The 24,725-nt window shown below is 42.8% G+C and overlaps 1 protein-coding gene across 1 annotated transcript in view; it reads left to right on the forward strand.

Annotated features, from left to right (window-relative positions):
- LOC144821909 (ADP-ribosylation factor-like protein 8B-A) overlaps positions 1-24,725 on the forward strand; it is a 271,189-nt gene that overhangs the window by 101,513 nt on the left and 144,951 nt on the right. The window contains exon 3 of the mRNA XM_078679061.1: positions 8,981-9,054. Coding sequence (XP_078535187.1) covers positions 8,981-9,054 — 74 coding nt within the window. The remainder of the gene's footprint in view (positions 1-8,980; positions 9,055-24,725) is intronic.

The raw sequence follows: 24,725 nt of genomic DNA on the forward strand, positions 1-24,725 counted from the left end.
AAAATGTATACGTGGGAGAAGTCGACTGTGAACATGCTTTCAATATAGAGTACTATACTAAAGATTTCCTGAAGGGAATGCAAGTGATTCCAAATGTGTATTTTGTATGTGGAAGAAATGCCTACGTGAGACTACCTGACAACTGGTATGGATCATGTTACTTAGCAATTGTCTTCCCCAAAATATATCATGCACAAGACTTAGTGATCATTGAGGGCAAGACATCTTCGAGGGGAAGGAGAGATGTAGGAGATGCAGAAATGGTTGGAGATGTCTTTGGAGCTATGTTCCCTCTTTTGGGTCTAATCCTTAATGATGTTAAAATTAGACGGCTGGCAACAGTCGTCGACAGGTTGTCTGCCAGCACTGCTCAGTCCTTAATGCTGGTAGAAGGAGAGATGCAATCGATAAGGGCTATGGTTCTTCAGAACCGTCTTGCGTTAGATGTCCTACTAGCAAAAGAGGGCGGAGTCTGTAAGGCTTTGAAGGTCCAGGAATGCTGCACTTACATTCCAGACAATTCAAAACCCCTTGAGAAGGTTATTAGGAACATAACTGATATTCACAAGGAGATCGAAGATTTGAGTAGAGAAAATGTCTGGGAAAAGGTGGGCCACGGAATGAGTGCAGTTGGAGGATGGATTTCCACCTTAGGCAAAAGCTTTGTGTGGTATATACTAAAACCTGTCATCATAATATTGATCTGTGGGATCATATTGTGGGGATTGGTGAGGGTATTCAAATGGTACAGAGCAAGAAGGTCAGAAAGGGCCCAAAGAGAGCAGCTGCAGAGATTGGCTGCCATACAAGATAATCAGTACAGGAGTCTGAGGGCTCTGGAAGCGCAGAGACAAGTTATGCTACCAATAACTGCAGTTTAAATGTTAGTGATGACCCCGAGAGGTCATCAAAGGGGGGAACTGAGAGAGCGCAAACTGACCTAAATGTATGAGTACGTCACACTTACCTGTAGTAAGCACAAATCATGAGGAGAAATGCCATGAGTGCTAATAGTATCTGTAATTATATTCTGAATGTATAGCTAATGTAGAGATTTAAGTAGAAGTGGAACTAATACAGAAATGTGTGACACTATATGATTTTAGTAGATGTGATTATTTCTGAATCCATGTCGTGTAGCTGTTAAAATGTAAGATGGTATGTGGTTAAACGCAGAATGTGGTAGGCCTCAGGGCCAGAGCTAAAAGGGAAGGTGTTTCTTTTCACGACATAGATTGTATTAATGTTTTGGTCATTGCATTAAATGGGCCATGATTTTTAGAGATGTTTACTGAATAATAGAATAAGAGTATTAACATGCTTTAATTAATGAAGAAGTTGAATGCTATAATCATGATGAGAAATATTGTAGGCCTGAAATGTTTTAACATTGATTTACACGTACATGTCTGGGCCAAGAAATGTTGCAAGCCTTTTTGGAAGTCTATGAGAGTTGGGTTCTTGGCTGCAGATGTCTGTCTGCAAGGAAAGGGGGGATCCAATTATAAATGAATGAATAGAGGTCTGTTCAGTAGACGGCCCAGACATGGAGGAGGGTTCCGGAATGTTTAAGGGGTATCAGCGGGCCGGAGAAGAGTCTGAGAAGCAAGGTCAACTCTAACGTATGAGGCCCAACACAAAGCAGCATGGAAAAAGCCAGAAGCTACACCACGTGAGGGGCGTCTCGCAAGGGGCGTCTCAAATGTTGTTGACTGTTTTGTATTAGGGACAGCACCCCTGGGTGGAGTTAGAGCAGATACCTGAGGACCCTTTAGAGAGCGGATGGGTAGGCAGAGAGGGGTCATGACTGGAGAACTATAGGTTTTCACCAAGAGACTTAGAGTGAGTGACTTCCCTTGGGGGTCATTCACTGCTGACACCTTTGTTAGGTTGGGACTTGGTTAAGTAGGGATACCATCTAGAGCAGGGTAGGGACAGCCTAACCTGTGCGTTTTCCTCCAACTTAAATGAAGGAGAGATATGCGTCAATGCTGATAGCTTTATTATTCTTAGAACTTGTGTTAGTGATTTCCGTTGCTCGTCTGAGGGCTTTCCGAGAGCACATGTATGTAATTGGACCTGTGTATCTCGTGAATCTCATTCTGAGATGCCTGTATTTGCAGCTTATCATATCCTTACAATAAACTTTTGAAAGCTAGAAGTTGTTTGTGATCTTTGGGAGCAGAGTCCTTTATTGGGTGAACTAACTTGGAAATGGATGTACTTTCTTCCTCAAAGACAGGCAACAAAGGTTCAGTCGACCAGATCGAGGTTTAGATCAATAGATATAAGGTATCGATCAAAATCTCGCCCTTTCACTCACGTTGATGCCTAAATGTCGGCGATTATTTGGGTGCATAACTTAAACAGAGAAGCTGAACCAGAAAGAAGTGAACGTGATTACCTTTAATAGGCACTACACTTATACCTTTAGTAATGCAATTGTGGTGGTACATTTATGGTTTTAAATTATGTTTGTGCCTAAATGCTTTGATGGTTTTGCCTTTATTTGCGTGTAATGTATAACATTGACGGTTCTACTTTAAGCGAATTTATATTTGATACATTTTAAACCTCCTTATGCTGTCCATTAACACACATATCTATACATGCAGTTGTAGGAAGGTTACAACTAGGCCCTGAATAACTGTACACCTCATGCCTGTGGCGCATGGACTGCAAGGAAATGAGTGGTCTGCGGTCAAAAAACGAGAACAGGACTGCATTAGTCCTCGTTTCCACCATTATGCCGTATTCTATAGAGAGTGAAACAGCATGAACATATCTGACCAAAATCCACACAGTACAGTTACGGAAGGGTTAACTTCACCTCGTTGGTGTCTGTTTGATTTGAAATGCGTCGCTCAAAAAAACATAGTTGTTTCCCTCACTCTACGAACCCACACTTGTATAGCATTTAGTCATGAGAGAGAGAGACTATATGAATGTTTGATTGAATGAATATAGGAATGAAAATAGTCCACCGCACTCCTTAGTAGTATGGTGGCTGCTTGTTCGAACACAAGGAAGAGCAGTAACCCAGTAGAGTAAAGGAGGCAGAAAAAGTACAGGTGACTCACCCTTGTGACTCAAGTCCTAAAACGTACTTCTTTTAGACTCATGGTACTTGAGACTGATAGGCTGTGTTATGATAATGTATCTCTAGCCCCAAATAGATTAAAAAGAATCCAGCATATGCAACTGAAGTTCACCTAGTCACTAACGCTGTTAAACCCATGGTCTTCAAAATTCCCAGTCCCTAATCTCCATCAAAAATAGTATTGTCAGGTGGGTCGCCCAGAGTTGAGGAACATAGCTAGGCCAATACAAGTTATAAAAGGCACACTGTGTGTTGGAAATCATCATCTTTTGTGTGGTTTGCCCCCAATGTTCGCCAGATTTGTTGTTTTGGATTTAGAACTCTGAGCACGTTACTCCTTGTTAGCAGGGGTAAGGTTCCTGTGTTCTCCCTTTTAAACATGTCCAAATTTGCTGATCCCTAATTGGCATATTTAACTGTTCTTTAAGGCCATAGTATATGATACTGAAATACACCCATGGCATGAATGTCACTGGACTGCAATGAACTACAGCACTAATTGGATCATCCATTGCAGTGACAGAGAAAACATAACTTCAGGCCTCCCCTATGTAGTCTAACTGCACCAGCCTAAAACCTGCTTTTTATCAGGTGGCAAACCGTGCCTTTAAATATGAATAAGTCTGCCGTAAGTACACCTTGTCGCCCACGAGGTAGAGTGCCTGTTATTTAAAAGGGGAGCATGTGCAAAATTAAAATAGTCTTGTTACCCCAATGACTAGGCTTCCAAAGCTATTTTCACTGGCAGGGCTGAAGCTGAATCCTAGAAAATATGAAAATATAGATGATAAACTTTCACCTGTAACTTTTGACTGGAAATGACTATAAAAGCCATTCAGGGACTATGTTTCATAATAATTAAATTCTCAATTCAATAATTAAGTTAGGTAAACAAATAAATATTTAGAAAAAGCAACTTTAAAAAAATTATCTTATCCCTTCCTCAAGCACTTGGGGTGTAATTTGCATTAGCTCTCCAACAGCGGCCCAGCTAGTGTTTGGCCTTAATGAGGTGTGAAACCTGCACTTATCCCAGAGCAAGAATAATGGTCTCAGTGTGGAGAGGTGTTTTTTTCCTCTTTCAGGAAGACCAGTAGGGAGGGCCCAGGAAGTTCATTAACTTGTAAAGGGCCCTACCTGTTCAAGATGAGGCCTGGAGAAGACCACTCTTTGTACCCTCAGTCAGGTTGGTACCAAACTCAGTAGGAGGGAGGTTACTCTCTGAACCAGTTTTGACTAACCGTAGAGGAGGCATCTGCTCATTTCCCTCGCCACATCTGTCGTCTGCATAGCAGTGGAGCTCAAAAAAGAGACTAAATCCCATGGTGCTTGGGCAAAGGTGCCCAAAGTATAAGGCTGACCTGATGACTTCTCTAGGAGTGAGATTTGAACTTTTACCGCTTATCTTTTCCTGCCAAAACGTCTTCAGTGGGATCTCACTCAATTCCTGTCCGACTTCAGTGAGGCCTTCCTGAATGCATTTTGCAGACTTCAGAAGGTAAAATTGCTGACCGGGGCATCTCACTTGGTGTATCAGACCTCTGGATCCATCGCGGTCAGCTTCAAAAGGCACCTATGTTCTACTGCGAACATAGACTAACATTGGTCCTTATTACTTTTTGGAGCTATTTTCACCTAGAAACTCATGATTCTCTTTTTCTGATTTGGTTTGGGATTTCTATTAATTTGTGTGTTAAATGTATTACTGCTTTGGTACTCCATGACTACTTTACACACTGCCCTAAGTTGAGCCTGTCTGCTCTTTGTCATAGCTACCAGGGGATTGAATTGAGCTCTAGTAAATTGAGTGACTTTGGGGTTCATCTTAACATGTTAGTGACAATATTACTCGACGTGGGTCACTGCCCACCCTATTCTAAGTCAGAGATTGCAGTACAGCTTGCTTACAAAAGGTTTTACAACAGAGCCATCTATTCCTGTGAGCTTCCTCATTAAGATGAAGCCTCCCACAATTGTGGCCTGTAATATAATTTTATTCTATGTTTACTGCTTTTAATATTAATTATTCCAACAACTTATCAAGTTTTGTGAGCAAAATGTATATCTTTACACTGATCATCTTGTGCAGATGATGGGCTCATTTCCAAATGATAAGAGCTCTATCACTTACAGTACAGAGCTTTCCATTTCCAGTCAGTGAAAGACTCACTGATCAGATTGGCCAGCGTAAAGTCTTCATTTGCCAAAGAGCTTGGGGGACTTTACTTCAAAATGACCACTAGTGCCACTTATACTGTGGAGGAACCTTACTTGAGTCTCTGCAATTGGTTTTCAGATGCCAAGGTTATTCTTTCCTCTGCTGCTATGTGCAGTTTCATGTGTGCTTCCATTCCTGCCATAACTGGACTGATGTCTGGGTTGCTGAAAGTGAGTGGTCTATTAAAATGTAGGTACATGGCGTGGAGATTATGGTAGGGATCGAGACAGTAGGAGGGAGGCTGCGTTCCTGACAGGACCTACCTGCTGTTGCTATAGCTTATGATCTAACATGAAATAAATAACTTAATATCTCCTACCTGAATAATTAAATTTCTTGTATGAAGAGCCCTGCCTTTCAACTACAACTCTATTCTCTGACTGTGGGAACTTCCACAATGTTCCTTTCAGCAGTTCGTCCTTCAAGGTCTGGGGCCTTCAAAAGGTACCATTGTTCTTCAGTCATATTCTGGCACTGGAGAGGAATGCTTGATCAATTGTACAATATGTGACTATTGAAGCTGTTTTTTGTTTACTGTATGACAGGCAAGAGGTCTTGCTGTGCGAAAGTGTATAACCCATTTTCACATGGTGCCAAAATGGGTTGGAAATCCCAAACGATCCAGTTTTGGTCTGTGCTATGCTACATCATGACAGTGGCTTTCAGGGATCTACTGCCTTGGAGAACCAACAGCCCCTAGCCAACAGGGATTGTATTTGAACATTTCTAAATGGACAGAAGCAGTGCATGAACTAACACAAATTGGCATAGGCCAATGAATCACCCGTTGCTCGACCACCGTCTGGAGGTAGGGAACTCTAGAAGTGGTGGAGCTTAACCACTACCTCCGGTTATACTGAGTGACTGCAGCAAGCATAGGCGCGTTCCCACCCTTTCCACGTATCCACCTTACCTTTCAGAATAGATTCTCCATCGCCCAATCAAATGAACGAGTCGAACATACTTAGAAATCGAGATGAGAAAATGAAAAGCTCCTCACACAAACCTCACAAGCCTTGCAGTGGTACTATCCCTTGGCTAAACATATTTTTTTGCTCACGCGTTTGAGCTGTCACTAAGGTTTTAGTGTCAGATGCAAAAAGGAGTGCCTAGTGTTAAACTAATATTAGAAGCTCAGGTTAGGACTTCAGTTATATATAATGGAAATAGATAAGAACACTGTTGATAAAAACCATCACCTATTTTTAGCAAAGATTAAATATCTGCTAAAGCAGCAGCTGGCCGGTGGGGCAAAGGCAATGATGCCTTTGCCCCACTCAGTAGAATTGTGTGCCAAAACACACCAAGAATTTACCATTCTGATTTCAGATGTGGTGTTTCCTTGTAATACTCCCTCCTCCAAACTAAGAAAAAAGATTTCTCTGAATGTACTTTTGTGGCATATCTTACTTATTCATGTGAAGCAAGGAAAATAGTAGCCCTCGTTTTTAAAAGATGTGAGGCTCTACAATTAAAGGGCACATTGCTCAAAAAATGACTTATAATAAATGTAATAAACCATAACATAGGTGTTAAGATACCTAGAAAAAGGTAAATCTATGAAGACAAGGAAGTAGATTGTTTTTAATGATAATGAGCACACAAAATGTTGCTTTCACCCTTTCTTTTCCTGTAGATGGGATTTGGGTAGGCTTAGGGCTTAGTAGCTGAGAAATTAAAGTTGGATCGAGAAGCATCAGCAGGAGAAATGAGGGCTGGTTCAGTGCCGTAAACACCCCACATGTGCTTGATGATGCAGTCCCAAAAATGTCGGGCATCAGGTCTCGGGAAATCTACTCGCCCACTCGTTATGGTGAGTCCTATTTTATCAGGGTTAGCTATTTATAGTGCCTACTGGCCCGGTCTGGCGAGAGAGCTCCAGCTGGCAAAGAACAGGCATTCTAATCAGTCAGCAAGTGACTAAGCAATAAAGATGCCTTCAAATCATTGTTTTATCTTGTCAAATGTGTTGTGTAATCAAGAGGTCAAAAGCCAACTTAGGCCATTTAACAAATGCTGCTTATTTTATCCTGGAGATTGGTGTTTAAGTTTTTTTTTTTTCCTCTGGCATCGAAGTTACAGGACTTTGTTAGGTGAACTGTCTGACAATTGTGTTGGACACTCAGCATTTAACTAGCTTGTAAATGAACTGTACATATAATTTAAAATCTATTTCACTAGGTACAAAAAAAATCTTTGAAATTCTGAAGTGAGATTGAAACCATAATTTTATAGGATCAAAACAAGTCTGTATAATTTACTTGGTGATGTGCAAATGCTAAATATTTTCTGAAACTCGTTTTCCACACTATAGGCCTAATTAGGATGTCGGTGCGAAAGCCAACGACTGCAGGCCGAAGGCTTTCCGACCGACATCCTTGCTTTGACTTCTGACCGAAATTAAAACCAGCAGGTCATTCCAGGTGGCTTCCAACTGGCTCAAGGAGCCCGTCGGCCAGTCGGAAACCAAAGCATAATCCCTTATGGACGGCGTTTCCGCTGCGGGATTATGATGCCTGTTTCCTACATACAGGCTATCCAGGTTGGGCTTTCCGGCATGGAAAATCTGTCCGAAAATGACTTTGGGGGCCCCTAGCTGGGCCCCTTTCAACTGCGACCTCCAGTTGGGGGCCCAGGAGGCACCTATGGTGCCCCTCTTTAAATCCCTGCACCAAAGTGCTGGCCACACAGTGCAGGGATTTACAGTGACTCCCATTTCTCTACGGGAGCTTGTGCTGCGTCCAGTTTCTGACTGTCGCACAAGCTCTCCCAGGGAAATGGCAGTCTGTGACCGCACCATGTGCAGTATAGTAGCTGTGCATATCCATCTCTGGTTATTTTGAGTACTCCTCTGTGTTGCCCTAAATTTTAAAAATCAAAGCACTAGTTCTCCTACTTTCTCTGCCATTTCATTGCTGCTTATCAGTATTGGAAGTACTGTAGCAAGTGGTTTAATTTGATTGTGCGAAAAGGGTAAGATGTTAAATGGATTTCAACCATTCACGTTTAAAGCCATTCTGAGAGCTTTCAGCCCCTACCTCATCTCTCATGGTGCTTTTGCTCCAAGAGAATTTTACCATTCCAAACAGGGTGACAAAGTCGAATTCCACTTAGGGCTCAGCCCTCCAGTACTACTCTTTATAGCCTCTATTAAATCACACCATTAACTAGCGGACCTGACTGACTTCTACATTGGCCTTCATGTAATTGCTATCTTTAGTAGCTTAAATTTTGACATGTGAGAAGAATGCTGTTTAAAAGAATTTGCCTTTGTTCGTTATGCAGTCGATTAGCCTTTTATTTCTGTCTAATTTAGACTTGAGTTGGCGTGTGTTATTGGAAATGAAGAGCCTACTTTGTTAGATCCCTCTAGCCACATACTGCGATAAATGGAGATTGTTAGATTCTGTTTGCAAAATTGTTCAGAAGCTTAAATATAACAGGGCTATTGAAAACTTTCTTTTCATATGACCTGAAGTAGGGCCCTCTGACCTCTTGCCACATCACATCCAGTATTGTAAGGTAAATTATCTCATTGGGTTAAAGTTGGCCATTTGATCAGTGCCCAAAAGGATGGTTTTGCCAAATGAAGAAATGCCCTTATTGCTGATTCAAGCAAAATGTACATTGCCTTTCACTGAAAATGTTTTGTTCATATTTAGGTATGGGACATTGGAGGGCAGCCACGGTTTAGAAGCATGTGGGAGCGTTACTGTCGAGGCGTCAACGCTGTTGTGTAAGTCTTCATTTGTTTATTTAGGTTGCTTCCTATTTTTCAATGTACGTTTTTCTTGTGCTACATTGTGTTGTATCTTCTATAGTGCTGCTAGTATAACATTATTTTAAATACTCTTGTCTAGAATTAACAAGTTGTGCACAGCATCTCAAGTATTTTCTGCATTGTCCGCTTTAATATTTTATAATTCTGCTAAAATATATGCTTTTGTGTAGGCAAAAGCTAAGTGCACATCCAGACTTTTACCTGAGCATCCCTCCATTTTCATTGTTCTTGCTTGTTGGATTATCTTTTATGCCATGCTTTCTTTGGCCCCTGTGCCTCTCCTGTCATCATTCCTCATAACTTTACTAACCTTGTAACTGGTCATTAAATGTATTCCGTTGATTCCTGTTACTACTTCTATAATCAGTTTAATTTATCCACAATAGCCAAAGAGGCCTTCATAGTCCTAAAGGAACTTTGTTAAAATGAAGGAACTTAAATTTAATTTAAGTTAATCCCTGATTAACTCGCTGAAAATCAACTCTCTCGGGGACTCACCATGACCAGCCACCATGCATTACTGTCTTTGGTTAATTTACAAATTAGAGTACTTTCAAATTTCCCCCGGACTTCATAAATTTCCACTGCTTGTTTCGTGTGCGGCTCTCCACCATAATATTTTCCAATCAATTTAATTAAACGTCATCTTTAACTGATTGTGACTTCGAACAATGCATGAAAGCTCTTAAGTTAAGAAGGAACAAAGATGTAAAATACAGCAAAGTAGCACTCCTACTCTGATATTCTCACCTTCTGAATTATTGGGAAAAGGTGTCTGTCAGCTGCATGAAAATTAAAAGTTAACTTTCCCACTCTGAAGCTGGCTTCTACCTTTGAACTGGAATGGAGTCTATAATGGTGGCGACTGTTATGGGATAATCGAGACTCCACGTTATGTTTGTGTTTCTATAGTTGTCTTTCTGGATCTTTTCGCAGCTTGTGACAACAATGATCATCCTCTGTTGTGTCTATGTGAACTCTGAATTTGAGGATTACTATGTCAAAAGCGTGGCAAATTTCACGTTGGCCACACTAGCAGTTCCCCTTCTCTATTTAGAGTTAAGGGAAGTGCCATATTTCAGACGGCAGAGCATATGCTAGCTCACCAGACAGGCATCCTTGACCGATGGCCCCTTAGGCTTAGGGCCATCAGTTAAAGTAAACTCAGACCGTCCACACTATAAAAGGTGGATGTTCTTTTTTCCTGTGTACAGCAAAGGACAGCCTGGCTGTCCGGAACTAGAAAGCATGTCCGGGATATTTCCTTTTAATTTTTCAGTAACAAACTCCTGCTTAGGGATTTTTTTGGGTGGGCAATATAAACATGTTAGAGCTGGTGCATTAAACAAGAGTCCTCTTAACAAAGTTTCAGCTTTTTTCATCGGAGCGGCAGTGATGGAAGCTGAGCTGAAGGCGAAGAGATCTCCATCTACCTAGCACAGGTCTCAAATTATGTTGGTATGTCTTCTTAATGAGAGTTACAAAAGATATCTGGTTTCTTATCTATAATTTGTAACAACTGTACAGATGACTGGAATATTTATCACTATTCATAACCTTGTGAATACATTCTATGAAACACTATTGCAAAATAAAAACCTTTTGCTGTGGGATTTATTTAGAATGGTTCTGAGAGTTTCAGCCATTTTCTGTTTTTCACCCCTGGACACATTGGGCCCTCGTCCTCTATAGCCATGCCATTAGTGGTAAACATCTCTACATTTCAATGCAGAGCTGTTGATTCATCAGAAAAAGCAATACATTTTACAATCCCAAATGGACACTCCTCAATTTAATGGCCTAGTTTTTGAGAATGCTTCTTGGTGGGCTTCCTGTGCCCATTCTCCCTTCAACCTTTTTTCAGCCTTTATGGAGCACATGCACTTATATCAAAAGTACTTATTTAGACCACGGTGTTCTGGAGGAAGTATGCATTCCTTCCATCTTCCCTTTTTCTTGTCAGCCGTTAAAAAAGGGACTGCATGTCTTAATTTTTAGAGTGAGTTAATTTTTTGGACACTGAAAAGATCTCACATTTTATAGAGTTCTATATGGGTAACTGTAAATAGTGCAAATGTTTGTGCTCTGTGTGAATAGTTAGCAATCGCAAAGCTCAATTTGCCTTTGATGTAACCCAGAACTGTAAGATGTAAGAGATAACATTTATTCACATTTGCCCATGTTTAATTTTGTAATGTATCATGCCTCTATTTACTCTCCCGTTCTGTTCTATGTTATGCAGCATCAGAGTTTTTGTGAGGGAACCACATAAAATGTGGCATTACTTTTGCTCACCCTAGTCCTCTTGTCCTCTATTCCATCTACCACCCATATTTTAAAAACTGTACCTGGTATCCAACCACTCTCTCGCCCCAGAATGAACATTACCACCCCCATCCTTATCAAAAATAAATAAATAAAATAAATAAATATATATAATATTGCAGTGCCACCGGTTCTAAATACCTTCTGCAATTATCCTTGGCTCCCCCGTCCAAATAAAGAAAATTAAGAAGCAACTGCAAGGTATAGCAAAAATATTGCAGATATGCTACTATAATGTTCCCTACAACCCTTTTAAAAAAGGAATTGACGAACTGAGGTTCATTGTTTGAGAGAGAAAGAGACCTTGGGTATCTGCGGCAAAAGCCTTCGGCAATTCATCTGTACAAATCAGGAGACATCACTTCCTCCTTTCCAGTATTAACATGACTTGTCTAACCATGTGATGTTCAGTATAATATCAAGGCTCAGACTCCATCCTCTCCACTCTCACGCCTCTGGGACAGCGTCCTTTAAGAATTCAGAAGGGTTGTGTGGTTGTGGGTTGAAAATGCCAATCACAAATGTTCACGTTGTATCTGACTGCCTCTTTTTGTGTGCGTCAATTTTTTTTTAAACCAATTCTTTTCAAGGATAATATGGTCGAGATCGGCAGGTGTTAATATCCTCTTAGATGCAATACGTGGAAGTAGCCTGTGCATTTGCTAGATTCTTAATGGCTTTACATGATTTTGTACCCAAACTGTGTACTTGTTATTTGTTTTAGTTATTTATGGTGCTATTTGTACAGTGTTTTATATTTAAATGCTTTTGTAATTTATTGCTTTTAATAGATTGCTATTATATTGTTTAAAAGACATGTATCAAATAAACCTAATTTATGAGCGGTCAACTGGCACCCAAATTAAAAGACCTTGTATCCTGCTACCTCCATGATCATCTCTCTAGTTCATATATTTTCCACACCTTCATTGGAATGTATAAAGAACAAGTATTTTCTTGTTCAATCGTTTCTTCTGAAATGCATCATCCACTAGAGCTAGGTACTGCAGTTGAGATTTTTCATGTGGTTGAACCTTTCATAAATATATATTTTTTTTAAAGTCTCATCCACCTCGGCTCCTTCCTGGAAAGTTTCGGGGTAATCAATCAGTTGGGAGCTGGGGGAACTAAAGCCCATTTTCCACATTGATTTTTCCTTATGAAATTTAGACACAGGTACAGCCCAAATGACTCAACGGACTTTCCCCACATTTGGCAGAAAGGTAGATCTTGGTACAGAAAGTGTGCTTTGATTTTGTGTAAATCCGTTCAGTAGTTTTTGAGCGATTAAGGCTTAAAAGCTTTGTATATTTTACGCAGCGCAAGATCCGCAGAGCCAACAGATCTCATGATGAGATCTGATTGGCTGCAGTATGTCAACAACGATATGGCTATAGGAATCTTGGAATTCTGGACTCCTCCTGAGTCTTAGGACAGAAATGTAAAAAGATATAAGTGGGCAGGGTAGGGATACCCTGCCCCCCGGCCTGGTTGGTGAAAATACCTCACTCACCCCCACCCAGGGTGGGCCAGGGACCGGGAGAAGCAGCACAGTCATGTTAGATGAGAAGGGCATGCAGCCCCTCTCCACGCACCTGCTTCAGGCCCCCGGGATCTCATCCCCCAGGGTCAATAATTTACTTTAATTAAAGGGTAGCGGTGGCACATGGCCCCCAAACCTTTATATGGCCCTGGGGGCCGCATTCCCATGGTTTCCCTACTCTCAGAGCACTATTATGTCCTCAGCAGAAAGCTGCTCCTGCTGGGTGGGAGCACAGAAGCTTCTCTATAACTGCTCTCCAGCGGCGTCACTAGGGGGAGTCGGGGGGAGCGGATCGCACCGGGTGTCACCCCATCTGGGGGTGACACCAATCTACAAACACTGACTACGACGGACGGAGTCGGAGTACCTGCTAGTGCAAGATTAAGAACTTAGCGCACCAGTTACCACCCCGGCCTGATCGCACGTCGTGCACCATGATCCGCCATCTGCACGGATGGGTCACAGTCAGTCACACAAGCCAGGGGAAGGGTTTGCAATTCTCTGTGTGACGATTCGAAACCGAAGCCGAACCGAACCCAGAGTTGTGTGCATTTTTACCAAATACCAGGCAATGGCATGAGCAGCGTTGAAACTTTCAGTTTGTTTCCCAGCAGCAGTTTGGGTCCCAGGGCCGTCAATCTTAGACGTGACGGCCCTGGGACAGCCCCCGCGCGCTGTGCGCAGTGCGCAACCTTAGCCGCTCTGACGCGTCACCGCGGTCACGCGCCCGCCAGGGAGAGTGCGTGCGCGGTGGTGCAGCGTCATGAGATCGATGAGAATAAAGAAGAACAATTAAATACAACGACACGACATCAGAGACGACTCACTCCGGCTGCCGGCACTATCTTTTGCTGTGTCTCTCGAGTCGACTCTCCCTGGGCCCTGACCCTTCAAATTTGGAACGGTGAGACGAGTCGAGACTGCTGTTGTTGTCACAGAGAGAAATAGTATAATTTTAATTTATTATACTGTATACATGAATACTGTCTGACTGCATACTGCATAGTACTAGTAAGTTAAATTAAAAATGTGGCAGCGCAGTGGCACACAAATGAAACAACACGGCCGTGAGAGGGCCCTCTTCGGGGCGGGTCACGGGTGCACCACCAGCCAGGCTCAAGCTGGCTTTCTTCCTATGCCCACCACCACACATGCCCTTTTCGAGGCGCGCAGTGGCACACAAATGAAAACACGGCCGTGAGAGGGCCCTCTTCGGGCGGGTCACGGGTGCACCACCAGCCAGGCTCAAGCTGGCTTTCTTCCTATGCCCACCACCACACATGCCCGTTTCGAGGCGCGCAGTGGCACACAAATGAAAACACGGCCGTGAGAGGGCCCTCTTCGGGCGGGTCACGGGTGCACCACCAGCCAGGCTCAAGCTGGCTTTCTTCCTATGCCCACCACCACACATGCCCTTTTCGAGGCAGCCCAGCCAGCCCCAGCCCATCCCACCCTCCAGCGCTTCCAGTGCCTGCTTTATTGCCAAATTTGCCAAGTCATTCATTGCATATCCATCCAGTAAAGCGTGTGGCCGGTTTCGAGGATTTAACCCTTCAAAGGCAGGGATGGTTAATGAGCTGCTGCGTGCCTATAAAGCTCTCGGGAAAGGTTGGAAGCAGCGGACTGTATTGCAATAGACACAATTCAATCTGTGAATATTATTTGACAGGCACTGTTGTGCAGGCCTCGAGTGGGAACATAACATTTCATGTCTTTTTTTGGATATACCAACCAAGGCCAAGAGCTCTGCCTAGAAGTTAGAACCGAGCGTGACGCCGGCGTCACAGAGAGAAATAGTATAATTTTAATTTATAATACTGTATATATGAATACTGTCTGACTGCATAGTACTAGTAAGTTAAAAATGTGGCAGCGCAGTGGCACACAAATGAAAACACCGCCCTGAGAAATGAGAAGGCCCTCTTCGGGCGGGTCACGGGTGCCCGGTGCACCACCAGGCAGGCTCAAGCTGGCTTTCTATGCCCCACCACACATGCCCTTTTCGAGGCAGCCCAGCCCAGCCCAGCCTCCAGCGCTTCCAGTGCCTTGCTTTATTGCCAAATTTGCCAAGTCAGAATTTCATTGCATATTATATCCAGTAAAGCGTGCGGCCGGTTTCGAGGATTTAACCCTTCAAAGGCAGGGATGGGTTTTTAATGAGCTGCTGCGTGCCTATTAGCTCTCGGGAAAGGTTGGAAGCAGCGGACTGTATTGCAGGTGTGAGTGTTAATAGACACAATTCAATCTGTGAATATTATTTGACAGGCACTGTTGTGCAGGCCTCGAGTGGGAACATAACATTTCATGTCTTTTTTTGGATATACCAACCAAGGCCAAGAGCTCTGCCTAGAAGTTAGAACCGAGCGTGACGCCGGCCGCAGCTGCTGGACAATGACAGCCTGCTCCTTCTACATTGCTGCCTGATCGCGCCGACACCGGCAGTGACGCACGCCATAATTCTATTAGGCATTAAAAGGCTCGTACTACCTCCATCTCAAAAACACGGATCCCTGTGCGTCCTGAGACAGTCCAACCCTTGTACTGAGTCGAGAACAAAGGAGCAAGGTGACAGACGATCTCCATAGGAAAATACCCCTTGTTCAGGCCTCAGTGCGTGAAAATGTAAATATTGAATTGCAGGCACAGTGCACTCACTAATTAGAGTACCTGAGAAGTGCTGGTGCTCTCCCATTAAATATGTTACAGCAGTGCTGCTGAGAGGTGCAGATACTCTACCCTTCACATTAAGGAAGTGCAGGCACGCAGGACCGGGCAGTATCTTCCCATTTAAAGCACTTCCCTTTTCTCTAACAACTTCACCGAGCCCCTAGAGAAGACTCCACCGAGTCCACCCCCCCTGCCTTCTATTTATTCCCTGCGTAGCATGCCCCCCAGAGATGACCTCTGCCTTCTACTTTCGGCACAGCACTGCCCAGAAAAGCAGACGCCTTGCCTTCTACTGCCTGCATAGAGTCCCCCCTCAGAGATGACCCCTTGCCATCTACGCCTTGCATGGCATGGTGTGCCCAATGGGGGTGATGCTCTACAGAAAGACTATCAGATTTTTTGCACTTGATCCTCTTCAGATTAACGCAGTGGGCGTGTGTGGACAAATATACCTGGCTGGGTGGGAATATAACAATGCTCTCCAGTTGACAAAAAAGGGCACCTTGGCACTGGCAGATCTTTCGAGTGAGTGTTGCCTGGGACTGCGCGGTAATGGCATTTTGTTTGCTTTGATACTTGCACAAGTGCCACCATTGCCTACGAACGTAACGTTTGTTCTTGTGCTCGAGTGTCTACCATATATTGCAGTATTATACGTACCTCTTCTAATGATACTTTGTTTTCTCTCGAGCAGACTTCTCTTTAAAATAGTTTATTGCAGGGGATTAGACTGTAGACACCTGGTGCAGAGAGATCTTTGTTTACCCAACAAATTCCAAAGCATTGTAGCTGTAAGATAACTTTGGTAGTGAATACACTTGCTGGCGAGAACTGTGTGCAGTCTAGTTACAGGCCGGCCTCACTCATACAAAATATAAAGAGACAGAGTTAAATGTGATGTCCCAGCTGCAAAGTGAAGCATGCACCATGCAGGTCACAGATTAGTATTTTATATAGGAAGCTCAGCGAGTTACTGCTTTCATTGCAGACATTCTTGAGTGAGATAGGTCTCAGGTTACCACCTTGTAATATACCTGCTTAATGAATTATGAACCATCTTTAAGGAATTGCATGGATGGTAACTGCAAGGTATAAGTTTAGAAACAGTGCTTTTTGCTCAGTATTTAATTATTCAATTTTTTTACAAAAGTGTTCCTTTAGTAAGAAAGACGCATTAGTAGTAATTGCTTTTCTACACTGTTGTGTAGATAATTCATCTAGCATTCAGTCAGTGGATGTGAAGCTCTTACATTCAGGGATTGGAAAATTTAAAACCTGACTCAGTCATCTTTTAAGGACTTGTGTAACCTGCACACATGTCCCTTTTCCCTCCTGTAATGCACCGTGTGCAACCTCATGTATTTTGGTTGCTCACAATTGTCACTTTTGCCTCTTGTAACTTAACGTTTGCTTTTGTAATTTGTTCTCTTGTAATTTTCTCCTTATGTTTCATTACTGTTCCTATTGTGAAGCGCTCTGAGGCCTTTGGGTAAAGTCTGCGCTATATAAAAACGCATAAATAAATAGAAGACCGGAAGACCCTGTCCGGCCTGCCCTTCCAGCCTCCTAGGCTAGTCCTGACCCAGGCGGTGCATTGTGCTTGCAGTTGCACCCGGCCGGCTGCATGATTCATTGCTCAAGGCAGGCAGGGAGCAGGCCAGGCCTTTCCTTGAACTCGCCGTCACTTCACTTGCAGGTGGTTCACTTCACAGTTAGTTCACTTCATACGTATACTGCTTAAGTTTGGCTGAAATATGCCTGCTTTGCTGGCCGGTCTTCATCCTGCTGCCTTATTCTCCATCCTGGCAGTGGCAGCTTTGAAAGATGAGAGAGGGACAGAAAAAAAGAGGTAGAGAAGGAGAGGTGTAGTAAGAAAGAAGTAAGACCGTGAGAGAGGTGAAGGGAAGAGTGGTAATTTTTAGGACAACACTCTGGAAATTGTTCCAACCAGCGCCACTGGCCTGGGTGCCCTCGTTTGACATTTTCATGTTTTATGGCCTGTGTGCCTTAGTGTGACGTTTCCATGTTTTATGGCCACGGTGCCTTTGTGTGACATTTCCATGCTTCCTGGTCTGAGACTAAGTACTCATATGTGACATTTCCATGCTTTCTGACCTGAGGACATTTCCACGGTTAATGGCCTGGGCTGGGTGCTTATATGTAGCATTTCCACGGTTTATGGCATGGGTGCTTATGTGTGACATTTCCATGCTTTCTGGCATGCTTATGTCAGGTCATCATTTACGATTTACTCTGGTTTGAAAGTTAATACAGCTAAATATGTAATGGAAAATGTGTTGTGCACCATTTTGGTCTTTCTTATTTCTTATTTCTTGAGGAGACAACTCCCCCAACCCCCCAAACACCTCTAGCAGTCATTAAGCACAGGGAAGGGGAACCTCCTATCAAAAACTCACTATGCGGCGCAGCGGCTGTAAGTCATTACCAAGCAACTCCCCAGTACCTTGACTGCCCTTCCCCTCGGCCGGGGCCATTTAGTATCCTAATGCCACTTGAAGCTAGGGCCACTGGATTTATGCAGCAGAGCAGGGCCACATTAAGTGGAGGGTTGATTAAATTATGGAGAAGGAAAAGGGAAATCACCTGGCGTAATGTGGCACAATTCTTGATAGGGTGGTTCTATTCTGAGTATTTTACGCACAGTATAACTGTCTGTTGGTAAAACTGTTAATTCATTAGAATTAAAACACTAACAACCAAAGACAGTAATTTACAACTGAATGATGGCCAGTCCACCTCTACGGAGGGCCTTCTGCACTGGAGCACTTCTCACACGTTTTTATTAACTTTTGATTTTCTTCACGAAAAGATAGATTTTTATTTTTACTAAAATCTACAGGGTATGCAGCAGGGCCACATTACACGAGGCTTGCAACAATGCCATGATTCCCAACTGTGGTTAACAAAGCAGATATATTCATTCTACTGAATTCTATATTTTCATTTGCAGTGCCACTGCCTGTCTTTATTCTTAAACCGGCGTTCTACTTTATATTTTAACATTTTGCCAAGGAAGCTTATGAAGAAAATGCAATAATGAGCATGTTTGTTCAGCGGGTAATAATACTCAATCCCGGCTTCCGTCTTTTACAGGCTTATTACCATCGATAACATAGATGACAAGTATAAAAACAAAAAAAATGAACTACAGCACAGGGCGACTCACAAAACGACCAAGATGAAAACCTCCCAAATCATTTGCACGAACCACTCGTACTACAGGTGACACTGACATCCTGCATTTGACTTGACCCGCTGTCTCATCAGCCCACGCCCACTACACGTGCTTAAAAACACACTTTGTTTTGGATATATTATATCAATCATGCCACATGGTATACATACATCAAAGAGGCCAAGTGGATGCCAGCAAAGAAAAGCAAAAAAGAAAAAAAATGAATGTCTCAACACTACGTGGATCCATGCTTCAATATGTCAAGAGACCAGATGATGGCCAGGGTAAGGAGGCGGGTTCATCAAAAGACACAGATCCTCGGCCACCAATTGATAACGCTGATTCTGATGCTAGTATGCATTCTGCAGAAGACGAAGGAGTTGAAGAAAAAGAAGGAAAACAAGGAATGGAAATTCAAATGGATGAATTTGAAGCAGAAGACAGTACTGAAAATGACTCTGACCATGATACTGTAAATGAGACGATGAATGAGGTTAAGGGCGAAAATTGGAATATTTTACATGATGCTTCTTTTTGGAATATACCAGTTCCAGATCATTTGCGGGTTGAAATCATCAAAAGAGGAAGTGCTTCTTTCCAGAACAAAGATGGCCCTTTCAGAATTGCGACAAGGCAAGATCCAAAAGCAAAAGGAGATGTTCGCCAGCTATCAAAAGAGTGGTTTCACAAGGTGATGCCAAATGGCAAGAAAGTGTTGCGATCATGGATGGTTTACTCACTGGTCAGTGACAAATTATATTGTTTTTGCTGCCGACTCTTTGCCGCTAATCATGCTACAGACACAACATCCAAATTTGTGACTGGATTTCAGACGTGGTGGAAACTGAGCCAGAAAGTGCATAATCATGAGACATCCGAAGAGCACTTACATTGCCTTGAAAAATGGAAAACATTAGCAGCAGGACTTAGACTGCACAAAACTATTGATGCCGAAAGTATTGCTTTGATGGACATAGAGAAGAAAAAGTGGCGAGACATTTTGCACAGGTTGCTCGATATCACATTGTTTCTTGCCAAGCAGAATCTGGCATTCTGGCCACAATGAAGATGAATCTTCATTGAATAAAGGAAACTTTCTTGAAATGGTTGAGATGCTTTCTAAATATGACCCAGTGCTGAAAGAGCACTTAATGAGATTAAAGCGAAGCACATGTAAACTCAAAGCATCAGTATCTTACCTTGCACCACAAACTCAGAATGAGTTCATACATGTCCTAGCAAATCATGTGAAGGAGAAGCTTGTCATGGATATAAAGTCTGCCAGGTATTTTGGGATCATGTTCGATAGCACACCTGACACATCACACACTAACCAAATGTCCGAAGTGATCAGATATGTGAAAATCCAAAATAGGAAAGTTGAAGTAAGAGAAGTGTTTCTGGGATTTTTCCCTTTAAAGGGGAAAAAAGCTGTTGACCTCAGTTCTGATATTCTTAAAAATCTGGAAAGTGACTCGACATTATGATGTGCCGCGCTCAAGGTTACGATAATGCTGCCACTATGGCTGGAATTCATGGGGGTGTACAAGCCATTTTGAAAAGAAAGAACAGGAAAGCTATTTTTAATGGATGTGTGGACCATTCGCTAAACTTGTGCGGCCAACACTCTTTTGCTGAAAATGCTTCGTGTGTGACTTTTTTTGGAACTCTTGAGACATTGTTTTCCTTCTTTGCTGCTTCCACTCACCGATGGGATGTTTTAATGGACCACACTGGAGTCTCAGTGAAAAGACTATCAACAACACGCTGGAGTGCTCATCATGCTGCAGTAAAGGCAGTAAAAGAAAAATTCGATGAATGTGTGGCGGCAATTGAAGCTCTATGTGATCCAGAGGAAAATTTAGACACAAGAGGTACAGCCCGAGGTCTTTTCAAATTAAATTCAAAAGCTTTATTCGCCAGCATTGTCATAAAAGCATTGACACCCTAACCTATACATCAGTAAATACTATTCTAAAATACAATCACATTTTTTTAAAACACACATTAAATTCAAAACGCTGACGAATCATGACTAAAAGAAACGCATTTACTGCTAAAAACTCAAATTTACTACACATGATTAATTATAATCTACATAAAGTCACATTACATTTCCTCTAACTCCACTGGCTAACGTGCGAGTGCGAATGATCCATGCCCATCCCAGATATTTTGCTACTGCAATTGCTAAAGGAGGGGAGCTGTTTGATTCCAAAATTCTAAGTGCTTCCTGGCACCTGCGTGTCCCTAAGTTCTGGCACGCTGGTTTTAACCACCTCCTTCTTGGAGAAGCATAAAGAGGACAGACAAACAAAAAGTGTGAAATGTCCTCAACCAAGTCTTTGCAATGGTTACATATGTTAACATTGCTAGGTGACCACTTTTGTGTGAAAGCGTTAAGGGGTATACTACCAACTCTGAATTGGAAGTACAACTTTCTATCCATAGGTTTTGTGATAAAATCCCAGTATGGTTCACAAAATGGAATACATTTGATTTCCAAGTACCGGGATGTTGACATGGAATGTGGGTTAGAGGTCAAAACAGATTGCATAGTCATGTCCCAATACATTTTTTTCACAATCTCCTTTGATGGAAAGGCAGTTGGATCAGTGTTAGTCCATAAATGGTCTAGATGGAGTTTTATTAATAGGTTCCGGATCTCGTTGAGCCATGTTATTGTATGGAACCGGTCCTGCTTAATAATGTCCATGAGGGCGGAGGCATAATGACCTAGCTCCGGCGTTGACATTATTCGTCTCCAGAATAGTAATGGGCGCAGTCGAGCCAGGTCCTCAATCTTTTTCCTCCCCAGGTCATACAACCGGGGGGTTGTTGGTGTGCTCTGTGGAACGCCAACCAGACGTCGCAAAAACTTGTTCTCAGCAATAGACAAAGTGTTCAAGTTGGCAAAACCCCACAACTCTGAGCCATACAAACAGGCACTTAGCACCTTCATACTATAAATCTCTAACACAGGATGGATAGGTTTGGTTAATGAAGATTTATGTTTCAGTGCTAGGGCCCCTGCTAGTTGATGAAACTTTAAAACTGCTAGATCAATATGGGACTTCCATTTCATATTGCCCTGTAGGGAGATGCCAAGATAAGTAAAGGCCTCCACCTGTTCTAAGGCAGCCCCATTAAAAGTTATTGTGCCTCTAAATGGCTTTGCTGGATTCATACTCATAAACTTAGTCTTTGAAGTGTTTAACTCCAAGCCCCGGATCTGACAGAAATCCCCGAAAGCATTAATTGCCTTCTGAAGGCCACTAGGACTTCGTGATACCAGCAACGTGTCATCAGCAAACATTAATACTGGTACACGAACCCCGTCCAGTATTGGGGCATCAGTAGGGGATTTCTTCAGGTAGTCCACTATGCCATTAATATATAATGAAAATAAGGTGGGAGCCAGGACGCATCCCTGTCTAACCCCACGCTCTACAGGGAAAGAATCAGTTACCTCGCCCTGGGCCCCCCACCTGATCCTAGCGTAGTTATTTTCATGCATACGGACTAACAATGGCAATAGTTCGGGGCTGATACCAATTTCCCCGAGGACACTCCACAATTTTTGTCGCGGGACTAAGTCAAATGCTGACTTTAGGTCAACAAATACAGCATACAATGGACCATTGATCAAGGTCACGTTTCTCCAATATAAGGTTAGAAAATAAAAGACCTGATCAATTGAACTTGTTAGGGGGCGGAAGCCGGCTTGAAAGGGGGAGAGAACATCCTTCTCATCTATCCAAGCTTCTAGTTTGTTTTGTATCAGTCTACCCATCAATTTTTGTGCAGAATCGATAAGACTGATGGGTCTATAGTTGCTTGGGAGTGTCTTATCCCCTTTTTTAAAGACTTGGATGATCTCCGCACCCTTCCATGAATTAGGTATGGAAGCTCCATGAGCGATGGAATTTGCTAGCCAGACAAAATGTTGGCACCATGAAGCCCGGTCGCTTAAGAATACATCGGCCGGTATTCCGTCCATTCCTGCCGCTCTCCCCACAGACACCCCATCCAACGCTATATTTACGTCACCCAGGGTAAACACTACGTCTTTGAAGAAGACCATCGGGGGAGGTGGGTAATGGCCTGGGTCCAAGTTACATGCATATTGTGGCTTAAAGAAGTCTATACATAAGTTCTTTGCAACGTTGTTTTGTGGACGCTCTGCTACCCCCCCCCCGTCCCATTTTACGATTGCCCAAAACTCTTTTTGCTTCTTAGCTGCACATGCTGATTTGAGGTCAAGCCAGTGATTTTCATCCCAGAGCTTTTTCGCTTTGGTTTGTGCTTTTCTGTAGACATCCCTGGCCTTCCTAACTCCTTCCCTGTTTTGACTCCTTAGCTCAAGACTAAGTTTCTGACGTGCACTTCTGCATGTTTGATCATACCACCCCTGTTTAGTGGGCGATTTTTCCACCCTTTTTTGGCCTACTGGTTTTAGAAAGAAGCCCTGAATTTTAGAAAAAAAACTCAGTGTGCCTCCTCCATAAATCTGGAGAAGTTGGGTTTGGTACAATGTTCTTTCATAATATTAATCTCAAAGACAACCAACTTCCTTAGATCTTCTAACATCTCTGGCTTCTCTATCAGTCTTCCCCACCTTACATGGCGTTGGTTATTTGTAGAGATAACATCCAAAGTCACTGTGCCCCTTCCCGGGCTTGAAGCTGGCACCTCCTGGTAAAATTGTATACTCAAGCATAGTGGATTGTGATCACTCTCTAATCTAGATTCGATGCTCCTATCTACCAGCCTGTGCCAATCCCTCACATCCACTAGGATATAATCTATTCGACTTTTAGCCCTTCCATTATCAAATGTATGGACACCCCGTCGGTCAGACGGGGTGCGCCCATTAGCTGCTCTTAAGCCCCTTGCTAAGCACAAACTCTTGATTTGAATTGCTACCTCAGACCATCTCTTGACAAATGGCAGGTCCAACTGGGGGATTCCCCATTTATTGTCCTCTACTAAGGACATTTCACCGTCCTCCGAGCCCAAAGGTTCGAAGGTCGTATTCATGTCTCCACCCACCAAGATAGAGAGATGCGATGGAAGGAGGTCAAGATCATTATCAAGTGCTGTTATTACCTCTGAAGTTTTTCCCCCTGCAACTACCCTAGCATATATGTTATAAATGGCCATCTCTTGGCCATTGGCCCAGGTGATCGTAATTGACAATATGTCACTATTATTGAGGGATCTTTCCTGGATATTGCAATGCAAAGATTGGCGCACCCAGATAATCAATCCCCTTGATGGCCGCCCTTTGGGGTTCTTTTTTGCTGGGACATAAAAATTTAGGAAGCCATGCCGATAGACTGGGTTCACTGCCCAGGTTTCCTGAAACATAATTATGTCGTGGTGCTCTATAAATTCACACCATTCTGTGGAAATCATTTTGTTAGAAATACCAGCAAGGTTCCATGATAGGAGGTTTAGACTTCTATTGTCTGGTATAGCTATATCCTGAGACGGCACTACATTTTGCCTATTGGATACTAGGCCAGAATTAGATAAGACTGCGTGACCTGATGCTACTGGGATTATTAGAAGTAGATTCTAGGATCCCATCAACGTTTTCCGGGGCTCTATACACAGAATGTACATCTGCGTGGCATTTCTCTTTACTACCAAGCAAGACAGGCTCATTGGCCCTTTTCTCGACACTACTTGACCTAGTATTTGTGAGGCTGACTGAATTGTAATGAACTGCAGCTTCTGTCCCATGAAGTCAGTCGCACTCATTGAGATCTGATAGAGCAGAGAATCTATTTTCAAGGGACACGCCCCAACTATTTTTTGGACCAATCGTATTTCCCTTTTTTTGCCACAGTGTTCCATTTAGTTCTTAAAATTGTTGGATTCAAGATGTTA

This window comes from Lissotriton helveticus, chromosome 1_1 (assembly GCF_964261635.1).
Source record: "Lissotriton helveticus chromosome 1_1, aLisHel1.1, whole genome shotgun sequence".
In the NCBI taxonomy this organism is placed as follows: Eukaryota; Metazoa; Chordata; class Amphibia; order Caudata; family Salamandridae; genus Lissotriton; species Lissotriton helveticus.